The 13,097-nt window shown below is 38.7% G+C and overlaps 1 protein-coding gene across 3 annotated transcripts in view; it reads left to right on the forward strand.

Annotated features, from left to right (window-relative positions):
- The window catches only part of LOC126183422 (organic cation transporter protein), a 674,060-nt gene that overhangs the window by 648,956 nt on the left and 12,007 nt on the right, over positions 1 to 13,097 (forward strand). For all 3 annotated transcript variants that reach the window (XM_049925375.1, XM_049925374.1, XM_049925376.1), the window contains exons 6-7: positions 5,892 to 6,060; positions 11,357 to 11,590. In XM_049925375.1, coding sequence (XP_049781332.1) covers positions 5,892 to 6,060; positions 11,357 to 11,590 — 403 coding nt within the window. The remainder of the gene's footprint in view (positions 1 to 5,891; positions 6,061 to 11,356; positions 11,591 to 13,097) is intronic.

The following is a 13,097-nucleotide window of genomic DNA, read 5'->3' on the forward strand; positions in this document are numbered from 1 at the left end:
TGTATTTGAACAGGGGTGCAAAACTCTGAAACTATGCTCTTAGCCATTATGCTACATGCTTGCTTAGTTCAATGTCATGTGCACATATTGATGAAGTGGTGTCAAAACTTTGACTGTCATCTCCTCAAAAGCATCCTATTCTAATCCCACAAGAGAACACCACAGGATGACTGACACAATAAAATTTATTAATTTTTGAAAACAACTTACTGTGGATACACTGGCAGCACAGTGGCTCAGAATAACTGGCCAGACCAGTATCTGCACCAATGCAGCATGAGGCTGCTTCTGTGACATTGAACCAGTGAGGGGTATGCACTCCAACTGAAATGCCACCAGAGCTGCTGCTGTATGCTGTGGAGGCATACACTCTTCAGGTGGAGGTGCTGCCACAGGTGGAAGAGAAGGCTGGAATCCTAGCAGGTAGCCAGTCTCAGTGACTGGGATACCGGCAAACGTGGTGTTGTGCCCAGGATGGGAGGGAGTGGGTGCTCACCCATACACAGCACTGATTTTGATGGCGCTGGACCTCCCAGTCACCTGTTCACAGGGTGTATATGTAGTGGCCATTCCAGCATATGATGACTGCTGGTATCCAGTGGGACACTGGTGAAAACGATTTGCCTAGACTGCCATCCCTGGTGTAAAACTAATGTACTCTGGAACACTGTGGCAGTCAATATCCAGGATGGAGAAAATGAAGCAATGTCCATAGCTGGCGCCCATGGAGAACCTCCTGTGGGCTATGGGAATCTATAGGAGTCATCTGGTAGGCTGCCAGAAAAAAAAAAAATTAACCCCTCTTCGAGGGGGCGTGTTGCATATATTTTTTCATTTGGGTGTTAAAGGTGCAAACCATGTGCTCAGCCTCCCCATTCGATTTTTGGTGAACTGGGGGGGGGGGGGGGGGGAGCAAACATGGTGAATACTTGACCATACACAGAAATTATGAAATGCCTGAGGCAGGAACTGGCGTCCATTGTCAGAAAAAAGGGTAATTGTAAGACCTTCCAAAGAAAAAAAATTAGAGAGAGCTTGAATAATGGCCTCAAAACTGGCTGAGTGGCACAAGACCACATATGGAAAATGCAAAAATGCATCAATAACAATCAGCCAGATCATGTTGAGAAACAGATCTGCAGAATCAAGATGGAAGTGCTTCCAGGGCTGGGTTGCTGGAGTCTACAGAGAGAACAATGACCTGGGAGTCACCTGTCAACTAGCACACTGGTGACAAGCAGCAACCAAGTGTTCCAGCTCTTGGTTGATGCTGAGCCAGTGAACATTTCTGTGAGCCAAGACTTTGGTATGGGAAGCACACCAGTGTCCCTCATGTAACAGCTGTAAAACTTCCCACCACAAACTCCTGTGAATGACCACCAAGTGACCTGCATTGTCCATGGAAATGACAAAGACTTCATCCAAGACAGAGAGACAGTGGTACAAGACAAAGAAGTTGCAAATTAGATCAGACAAGTGGCCCGGAGGATGAGAAAACCATTCCTGCTGGATGAGGCGGACTACCTGCCTCAGGATGGAGTTGGCTGCTATTTCCTTGGCGAATTGGGCACTCATGATCAGAAAACTGTCTATCACTCAGGATGAGGAGACATGCAGATGAAAGCACATGAGCTCATCTTGATCAAACTGGGGGCCAATGGGCAGCTGGGATAAGGCACCTGCATTGGCATGGTACCCCATGGGGCAAAAATGAATGCCTCAGTTGTATTTGGAGAGGAAAAGGGCCTACCAATACAACATGTGGGCTGCCTTATCAGGCATCTGGATGGACAGACTAAATAACAAAAGTAAGGGCTTGTGGTCCATGATTAGATGCAAATTTGGTGCCACATAAGAAAATGTGAAATGTAGTGACCACATATTCAATGGCCAGACATTCATTGATCTGATAATAGTGGACTGAGAGTTTTGGATGCAAATGCCAGTGTCTGCTGCAAGCCATCTGCAGTCCAATACAAGAGGAGCACCTCATCACCATGGTGAAGGGCATCCATAGCCAAAATTAATAGTTTTATGGGATCAAAGGCAGCTAGACATGAAGCCAACCAGAGGTGTTCCTTCAGTGTGGTCAAGGTCTGGTCACACACTGGAGACCAGATAAAGGGAATACCTCTGCATAGAAGATGCAGTGGGTGCACAGTGGTGTATGGCCTGCGAATGAGCTGGTGGTAATAGGCAATTTTACCTAACAAAAAAGCCTGCAGTTCACCAAATGACAAGGGATGTGGCAGGTCTGTAATGGCCCAAAGACTCTCCATGGGTTGAATGCCCTGCCTTGAGATAACAGGGCACAAATACTCAATGGATCGATGGAAAAGTTTGAAAAAAAAAAAAAAGGGCCTGGAGGTTGTGCAGATGGTAGCTCATAGTACATCCTGTAATGACGATGTCATCCTGGTAGTTGAAACAGTGTGGAATACTGGACATGACCTGTTCCAAACAGCATTGAGAAATTGTGGGGGCACTAGCCACCCTGAACATCAACCATTGGTATTTATAAAGGCCGAATGACATGTTAATGACCATGATATGCTTAGACTCATCATCCAGGGGTAAATGAAAAGATCACATTTGGAGGAGAATTGACCCCCTGCCAAGCATGTGAAAAGTTTGTCAGGATGTGGCAACAAGTATATGTCGATCACAGACTGCAAATTCATATGGGCCTTAAGATCACCACAAAGGTTTAGTTTAGCAGATGGTTTCTTAACAGTGAAGGGAGTGTGGCCGATTTACTAGAGAAAATGAGAGCCACAATCCTGCGAGAGGCAAGCCAGTCCAGCTCCACCTTGATGTGTAAGCTGGGGGACTCTATCTAGCACAAAAAAATCTAGGACAAGCCAACTGCTTCAAGGTTATGAGGACTTGGAAGTCTGTGGGCACCCAAGACCTCCTGCAAAGATATCCTGAAATTCTAAAAACAGAGATTCCAAAGACTGATAGAGGACCTCAACAGATACCAACTATATTGAGTCGATAACTGAAAAGCCAAAGGCATAAAAGACATCAAATGTGAAAAGATTTGCTGGGTTAGCATCATGAACAACAATAAAGGTAATAGGTTGAGTCACTGATTTATAGGTAACTTCCTCAGTGAACTGACCAGGCAAAGGGATTTGTTGTTTACCTTATCCCCTGTGGTGCCTGTTTCCCTGCGACAGCTGATGAGAGATAAGGTCTGAAGATGTTTGGGAATTAAGCAGAGAAACTACCATGCTGGTGTCCACCTGCAGATGCAGCTGCCTTGAGAGGACCTAAACTTCAATAAAAAGCTTGTTGGGAACCAGCTCTGACCTCAACACTTCCCGAACATCCATATTATGTGCTCTGATGCTGTGTTCTGTACAACTGAGCAATTGAGTGGCAGACTGCCACAGTGTGGCCTTTTTTATGACACTTAAGACAGAAAGCCCAGATCAGTATGTCTGGAGCAGTCCAACACACATGATGGCAACTGTGGGTGGCAGATGGAACACTGTATACATGCTGTGCAGGAGCTGCTGGATGGGCCAGTTTGCAGTGCCATGATGTTGTCCTCCCCAAATACAGCCAAGCCTCCCTGTACCACTGTGACATTGCACCCAGCTTCCAGTTGCTGACCAGTGGCTTGTGAAACCTCATACAACTGGGCAAGTAACAAAACCTCTGGAGGGCCCATTACCAGACTTCCTTATCTGGGGCAGAGTGGATGACAACATCATGAACCATGATGCCTGCATATGACTCTTTTGCCTTATCTGTGACAAAATGGCACTTGCAACTAAGGCCACCATGGAGGGTCATGGCCCAGGAATGGTGAGACTGATGGTACTACTTCTTCCGATGGTAAAATTCAACCTTAGTGACCATGATGTGTATGCAGAAGCAGTAATATGAAGACATCAATGAATGTTAGATGTCAAATGACAATGAGTAAGGCTCCTGCAATGGGGCCAACTGCTGGAATGCCTGATACAAGGTGGAAGAAATCCATCACAAAAACAGTACATGACATACCTCTGCATCAGTAACACTGAAAGTATGAAAATGCTACTGTAGGTGGTGTTTGCATGCCTACCAATCTTCTGCCACTTTATTGAATAGCACAAACTGAGAAGAAATGGAGCAAGAGCTGAATTTTTGGTGAGCAACACCAGCAAAGCCTGTTACATGACAGTGATGAGGTCCATCTGTTCCTGCACCAACATATGAATCAGAGACCCTATGCCATGCCAAAATGTGGAAAGCAACTGTACAAAGAAAAAAACTTGTCGCCAATGTGTTCTAATCCTGCAAGAAAACACCACACAATAACTGATATAAAGAACTTTATTAAATTTTGAGAACAATTTATTATAATGGGTGCATTAGCCACATAGTGGCTGACAATAACAGTCTGATAACACATATGCAGAGGTAAACATGTAACTGAGTTAAAGCTGGCTAGGCCAATCTCTAAAATCGATCTGCCAGCTGGTACAGTGCATGGACAAGAGCCTGCACACACATCCACAAGTGGTGGTGTCTAACAGTTGTCGAACTTCTAGCTGCATCTGTCAAGTTATGTGGCATGGCTTATTACTGTGCACTCTGATCTCAGGTATAGATCTATGTGGGTCACTACAGTTTTCGTTCTTATTTCACCCTGCAATGTTTGGACTGCATCAGAGAGGGACATATAGTGGGTTCCCCTCATGAGACTCCATTCATATGTAGGTTATTATCCAGTTTACACATTGTGTGTGGTTTATTGTTTTGGGTGTTATATCACCCCTTTGAAATTGTCTGAAATGTTCACTTTAGTGCATGGCACACTGCAGAGTAAAAGTTTCATTCTGCAACCAATCCTTGGGCTCTGATTAAGCTATTCTATCTCATACCTTTAGTCTAAGTTTGATAATAGAGCAGGAGAGAAAGAAGACCCTTGAGTTTGAAAGTGTAAGAGAAAGATACTAGTGACTTGAAGAATTGATTCAGTCTGTGAGATAAGCTTAGATGCCCTAAATGATAGAGTATGGCCCATGAAAGACAAATATCTCATTTCCGGTCCCAGACTACAACACAGTATTAATTTATCATGAATTAATTGCACTGTACATTTGGCTCACTCTACAAATTTCTAGTTATTCACCAATACTGTATTTCACTGTTGGCAGAGTTAGTTAATTCTTTGTGTGACATTTTCTTTCACTGTTTATCCAAAATAAATGTCTTCCTTATTCTTTGATAGCTGTTAAACTATATTTGTTATCTAATGGAATCTAAAAAGGGCCTTTAATGATTTTCAAGACCCAAAGAGAAATTAGAAACAAGAAAACAACAATGTGGTTCATGAAAGTGGTAATAAGTCCACATTTCAGATTCATAAAAGCCTGTAAAAGAAATATTGGCAACTTATATTGTAAGTCATAATCACTGAATTTTCATAGGTTTTCATGCAAGATTACCAATTATTAAATGTCAAGTAAAAGTAACTACAAACTCTTGATAAAATTATAGCGTCATATTACTGTTCACAAACACAAGAATGATATCAGCACAAACTAAAGCTACTAAAACTGCAATAATGGCAATAAACCAACTGCTGGGAAATTAACATTGGTTTTTTTCTAAATAGTGTTTATGTTGTAGTGAGTTTAAAATGCCTGGAAGACTTGCCTATAATGTTACACAAATATTTTGATGTGTGTAAATATCAATTCAGATCAAAACATAAAGCAGAATTTCTATAAATTATTTTGTACTTTAACATTTATACATCTTTAATGGTTTCTTCTACTCTCTATTCTCTACCACATCTAAAATCTTGTATGTTTCTATGTTTATTGGGAATGTTCTTATGCATTTTTAATTTGGCTATATTGCTGAAACTATTTTTTCCTCTTTATCAGCAATGGAAATAGTTGGCCCATCAAAAAGAACCATCTGTGGGGTAACATTCCAAGCCATGTTTGCTGTTGGTGTTATGATGGTTGCATTTTGGGGATATTTTATAAAAGACAGCACACTGCTTCAAGTTGTATATGGACTACACAGTACAATTCTCATTGCACACTGGTGGTAAGTACAGTCTAATTTCTGCAAGACCAAAAAAAAAAAAATACATTACAGAAAATTTTTCTGTTTTTACTATCAATAAATTATAGGTGTAAATGAGTAAAATAACTTAAGTTATTTGAAAATAGAATTTAGATCAATATTGGCACCAGTTCCACAAAATTTCTTTATTTGTAAACAAAGTTTTAAATTTAAGTACCAGGATTATGCTGCTTCAACTACTTTTGCAGCTTTTCTCACTTTCATACGGGGCTTGTCTCCAAATATTCAAGTATTATGTGCAGAAAACAAGTAACTTCAACAGTTACATGGTGTTTATAAATAATGTTACTAAACAGGAAACAAATACAAATACTTGGTTCTACTGAGTAGATTGTCTTAATTTCTGATCCAAACTTATTTTCTTATTTCAAATTAATTTTGAAATTATAATGTTAATTTTATCTTTTATTTTCAGTAATAATCTGCATCTTCTCTGCTACACTTCATTGTATTCATTTTCTGTTTACCACCATATACAGTTATTCCCACATTTCTGTTTTGTCTATAAAAAATGTGCCACTGCAATAAACACAATCAGCTGCTTCATGTGTCCTTCTCTGACTTAGAGTTTTGGAGTATCTGTCAACTGCCTTAGACACTAATGATTGTGCAAGTGCAGCATCCAAAATGAATAGCATGTATAAATACAAACTTAAGTGATGTGTAGAGCAGTGCACTTGTATACTTGTAATAAGTAGTTAGGATAACATTAATTACACCAAGCTCAATTGGTGAAGAACCAACAAACAAAGAGGAATTGTGAAAGCAATGCCTTGTAGACATCAAAGAGTACAACATCAGCAAGTATTAAATGCCAAAGTGAACTGCAAACGTAACCAGAGTGGCAGTACCATTGTGTTTATGGCCAAGGAACAGTGCAAGGAAGTAGTACAAGTGCACAGTCCAGTATTCTTGCAAGTGGAGTGGTTTAATGTGCTACAAGTTTATACCCTGAATGGCTCAACAATTAAACATTGACCTGCACTTCTTCATGACAATACTGCTCACATACTCTAAGAACATTTAATTATCAGCATAATATACATGAATCATCAATTTGTCTGAATAAACAACAAATGTGTAACATTATCCTATTTATCTGGGCTAATATGCCTCTGGCAACCTGCATCTCTGTTGAATCTGGCTGAAAAGTAATTGGCGAAAGTAGACTATTTCATGTGACAGTTTCCACACCAGGTTTACAGTCCAAAACACTTTAATAGCACTTTGATATCCAATAACCTAATGTTTATTGCCAAATCAAGCCTCATTCACTGTAATTTAAGCACAGACAATGTTTCACCCACATACTACACTCAGTTGATAACCTATAAAGACAAAGGCTGTTTGAGTGCACTAATCTAACATAAATGGACTGATTCACAATAAGTAATTTGTGGCAAAGGAATCATTAACACATTCATCAATTACATTGTCCTTTCAGGTAGCTATTCATATCAAAATGAAAATGGTATGCACAGTAAACATAATTTGGAAATAACACAGTTCACAATTTGATACTATTGTCACAGTTTGCAGAAGGGATTGTAAGAAGATTAACACATTCCATGAAACTAATTACAAGTTCACAGTCAGTTGAATGAAACAGTCACTGAGTAGCTTCATGGACATGGATTTTAGCTAAAACTCAGCACACTGTACAAGTTGTAATTTGCGTTAACTCATCTGTGGGACATTGCGTTAATTTGAAGCACTGATCTTGCTCACATTATACACATCTGCAGACTGATTAAAATGGCTCCCAGCAGGCTTCCTTTTATAAGATTGTAAAAATTAGCAATAAACTCAGTTATGTTCATTTGCTGGGGTTTTACAAGTTACAGTTAAAGATTGCTGTTTCTGAATAACTGAATAGTGGAACACGATTTTTTTTACTGGAGACTTTTTAGATAAAACAATAATTGCTGGTGAATTATGCTGTCTAGTTTGCCAAAATTTGGTATTCTGTTTCAGTAACAATGTTTCAGATAACAATGTTAATTACTCTGAAACCAAATGAGGGCAAAAGCTAGTATCATATCTCCAACATTAACAGTGTAAGTGCTATAATTATTTATCTCTCTTTTTCTTCTACTCTCTCTGAAAGTTAGTAACTGGATATATGTTCACATGTGAACAATGATACCAAAGTTTGCACTTACTGGTATTTGTAATTAGCACAATTTTTCGATAAACTATCTAATTACATCAACATATTCTGATTAAGAAAATGATGGTACTGGGTAATAAAGTCAAGTTGGCTAAGGTCTGAGTTGATATTTGAGAATTTAGTAGTGTGCACAGGCCATATAGGTGATAATATGGAAGATATCTGCAAATAAATAAATGAAATAAAATAAAATAAAAATTTGGTAGGAAGGAAAATGTAATGGGGAAAGAATCCATCTGCTTTGTTACAACTGCTTAAATTTTGTTGCTTCATTTTTTCATTACAAACTAATTTCATCTACCTTTTGTGAAACTAAGTTGTCTTGTTTGTACACATCATGACTCATTTATTCTGGTAGCCTTTAAAATCAAATCCCATTGATAAAATAATTTTTCCCAAAATTTGCTTACTAAGCTCGAAGTCCATTTCTGAGCAACAAAAGCTGTGAATTTTCTGCAAAGTTGTTATTTCTTTCTGTTGATCAAAGTATCACAAATACTATTTTCTAATAACACATTCATCCATATCATCAATGAGATACTTATTGTGTGTGCAGTGCTTCTAGATACTTCAGCCCCCTCCGCTTCACATAATTCCCACCCACTGTCATTTGGACACCATTTACTTGCACAGCTTTAACATTTTGATTGTACATTCTGTCTCCATTACGATCAGCACTGTCAAACATTTTTTCTTATAACTATCTCTAAATTTAATGCCATTGAGACCAAACCATAGTGGCTGCCACTGAAACATTTTGTTTGATAACTTTCAATACTTGCACGGAGAAGTAGTAAAGTACACTATATTCAACTGGAACATAGCTGAACCTACTCATGTGACTAACAAGGGAAGGCCACAACATTGAGATCACACATTGACTTCAAACTTTGTACACTTTTAGTAGGCCATTAAAACAACATAATGTGCAAGTAGCAAGGTGTACTACTCTGGCAGTTCTGAGAAAATTGCAAGAGGAGTTTTACACATCTATTAAATAAATGATGTATCTGCCCACAGGTGCCAGATGTTGATATTCATGTTAATATGTTTGAGCTTTGTAAGATGTATGTGTATGAGGAGATGGTTCAACTCCTGCTCAAACCTTTGTTTTTGTAGTACAAGTGTAAATTCTGTTATATTCAAAAAATTGCACCTACACCATTTGTTCTTGCTGCATTAGCAATATCCCACAACTATGCAGGTTAACTGCTAAATGGGGCCTGCCTCTGTGTCTGCAGCTCAAAGCGTCAAGGTGCAAAGTAGTTCCAGGTACCTTACCAGATTGCATGTATAAGGAATTTTGCAAATTGCAACAGGCATACATTTTCAGGAAAACTCCACATGACTCTTCATTTATTTGTTAATAGCTATAAATGTGTTTGTTATAATAATTAAATTTAATTAAAACTAGTAAGTAGTCAAGTAACATGAAATTCACTAAAACTTCATGCAAATACACATGATGTTTTTTAATTCTATTACTCTCATATGTCATATAAATTAAATAATATGACCAGTGATGAAAAAATATAGGTTAAAAATTAAGACTGAACCATCAGCTTATGATGCTCATATGCTAAACACTTGCCCATCATGAACTCTAATGTCTGGTCCCTACACACAGAAATATCAGTTACATAATAGATGCATAAAACTTCTCTTGCAATTTTCTCAGGATTGTCAGATTAGTGCACCCTACTACTTGCACATTATGTTGTGTTAATGGCCTACTAAAAGTGTACAATGTTTGAAGTAAATCTGCATTCCCAGCATCATGGTCTCCCCTTGTAAGTTAGTTCCTGCTGCAGGCTGGTCTGCAGTTTGCTTTGTCAAATAATAAGTACGGTTACAAGGGGCACAATTGTATGTCTCTCGTAAATAGGTTTGTCACATCATAGCAACAGCCTTGGGTGGCTAGGCTGTATGGAATGGAGCCCAGCTACCCATGGCCGTCTCATCGGTAGTGACGAGCAATCCTTCTCGAAATGTACCGAGGGTCTTACTGAGACCATAATTACTCTCCCAACTTTGTACAGAAACAGATCTCTCATGGCTTATCTTTCCAGTCTCCTACCCCCTCCCAAAGTCCCACCATCCAGCCACAGAGGAGCATTCCCCTCATGACTCAGTACCACCCAGGACTGTAGCAACTAAATTACATCCTCTGGCAGGATTTCAACTACCTCTTGTTGTGCCCTGAATGAGAAATTTGCAACATGATATCCTTCTCGCCTCTCCCTCAGTGGTATTCTGCCACCAACCAAACCTACACATTATCCTCGTCTGTCCCTGCACAACCCCTGCTCCCAACCCCTTGCCTCGTGGCTCATATCCCTGTAATAGATCTAGGTGCAAGACCTGTACCATATATCCTTCCACTACCACCTATTCCAGTCCAGTCACAAACATGACCTATCCCATCAAAGGCAGGGCTACCTGTGAAATCAGCCATGTGATCTACAAGCTAAGCTGCAATCACTGTGCTGCATTCAACATGGGCATGACAACCAACAAGCTGCCTGTCTGCATGAATGGACACCACAAACTGTGACCAAGAAACAACTGGACCACCCTGTTGCTGAGCATGCCATCCAGCAAGACATTCTTCATTTCTGCTTTGCAGCCATTGCCATCTGGATCCTTCCGCCAACTCTAGTTTTTCTGAATTGAACAGATGGGAACTCTCCTTGCAGTGTATCCTATGTTTCCATAACATTTCTTGCCTCAATCTTCATTAGTCATTGTCGTTACCCATCTAGCCCCTACCCTCCCATTCCAGCACTACATAGTCCTCTATTCCACCAATGCTCACAGTCTGCATATTTCTCTCCTTTTCCTCTACCCCTGTGTGTGTGTGTGTGTGTGTGTGTGTGTGTGTGTGATCTCCACTATATGGTGAGTGGCAACTATCCTTTTAATAATATAATTTCAGTAATATGTGGCCTAGTTGACTTTGCAGTTGTTGGAAGTGGTAGTCCATGTCATTACTTACTTTTCAACTAGAATTTCCCTCTAAGCATATAGTACTCCTTATGTAGCTCAATTTTTTGGGGGAATGTCTGAGAGCTCATTTTTATTTTTCAGGCTTATTGATGAATCGCCCCGCTGGTTATGGGCTCAAGGGCGAGTCACTGAAGCAGTGAAGATCGTTGATCATGGTGCACAAGTCAATAGCAACTCAGAAAAAGTGGATATAGCACACTTTGTTTCCAAAGGTGCACTGTCTGCACAGAAGCAAGAAACTGTTGCATATAGCCTATTAGATTTGTTCAAAACACCAAATCTTAGAAATAAAACACTCAATGTTTGTCTCAACTGGTACGTAATCTTCTCAAAATAATTTCTATATTTTCCATGATTTTTTTTATTGACATAACTGAAATTATGTAGTACATTTGACATTTGAAAAGGAACAACAGTTCTCAAATGACTGATGTGTGTTTTTTTTTTTCATGTAAAAGGAAAGAATAAAGTACAAGAGTATTACAGCATAGTAGGGGTTAATGTTCGAGGAATGGGAGGAACATTCCCAACAATACATTATAATAAAAGAGATATTCTGTTTATTTTATAGACCCATTGTGATGAGATCCTTCTTGATGTGGGACATAATACAAAATAAAATGTGAAATACAAGAATTAACATGTTTATATTAATATTCATGACAAACTTATTTAGCACAACAGAAGCTAGAAAATCTTCAACTGTGGAATTCATTTTAATTCACAGTTTAATACAATTGACATAAACATATAAATCCACAATTACTTAAGCACTGTACATAAAATAATTCCTTGTCTTTTTTACTTGCAGTGGTAATCTTTACGGAATTAAGATGTGTGGAAGCAGTAACATAGTGACATCATTAACATTATAAACAGTAATTAGTTTTATTACAAAATTAATTGAGGAACTGAGTGGCTACCATTGAAACTGCCTGTACCTTGTTAGCAGATTCCTCATTATGGTTGCTAACAAGTTACTGAAAATTTTCTTTACTGGCAATCAGGCATCTTGTTTGGAATAAAAGCAAGCACCCTTAACTACTCCTTGTGATAATTCTGTGAACTGAACTGATGTTTTGGAGACTGTATATATTATTTAATGCAAATCTAATCGATTAACTGATGAATAAACACAGTGTCAAGCAGTAATCACTATACCCACTTCTCTGAACAGGTTTGTGAACAATGTAACATCATGAAGAAAATGTGAAAGTTGTTTGAAATATAAAGAATATTTGAAGCATATAAATGATTAGGATTTTGAACCAATTAGTCTACATATGTGCTGATCAGCTTCCTCACAAGAACCATGGATACTCTGTTGCACAGAGAGTTCAACATTTTGCACTAGTCTTACTCAGAGGTAAACATCACACCGCAGATCAGTACTCCTCACACAGAATTTTTTTTCCACAGAATTGTAGAATTTGAAGTGAGTAAATGGGGATGCTTCATGCATGTAATTTGTGTATTTTATCAATTCAGAGATACAGCCAGTTGTAACGGAACATATTAAAGGCTTTACTGTACCGAAGTATACCCTCCAAATTCAACCAGTTTAACGAGTATTTATGATTATAGAAAAGTTATTGTGTATGTTAACAATGATTGCATAACATGTCTCCATAAACAGTCAACCCATTAAATTATACTGAATAACTGACCCACACAAAAGTTTATACCTCTTGATCACTGATACAGCAAATGTCATCATGTAAAAACACTAAGTTCATCTTAAATAATTAATATGAAGTACGAAAAATAGTGGCCAACGTAGGTATTTTGGATCTCCTTAAATAAAAATCACCCAGTGAAACCT

The sequence above is a fragment of the Schistocerca cancellata genome, chromosome 4 (assembly GCF_023864275.1).
Source record: "Schistocerca cancellata isolate TAMUIC-IGC-003103 chromosome 4, iqSchCanc2.1, whole genome shotgun sequence".
Taxonomy (NCBI): Eukaryota; Metazoa; Arthropoda; class Insecta; order Orthoptera; family Acrididae; genus Schistocerca; species Schistocerca cancellata.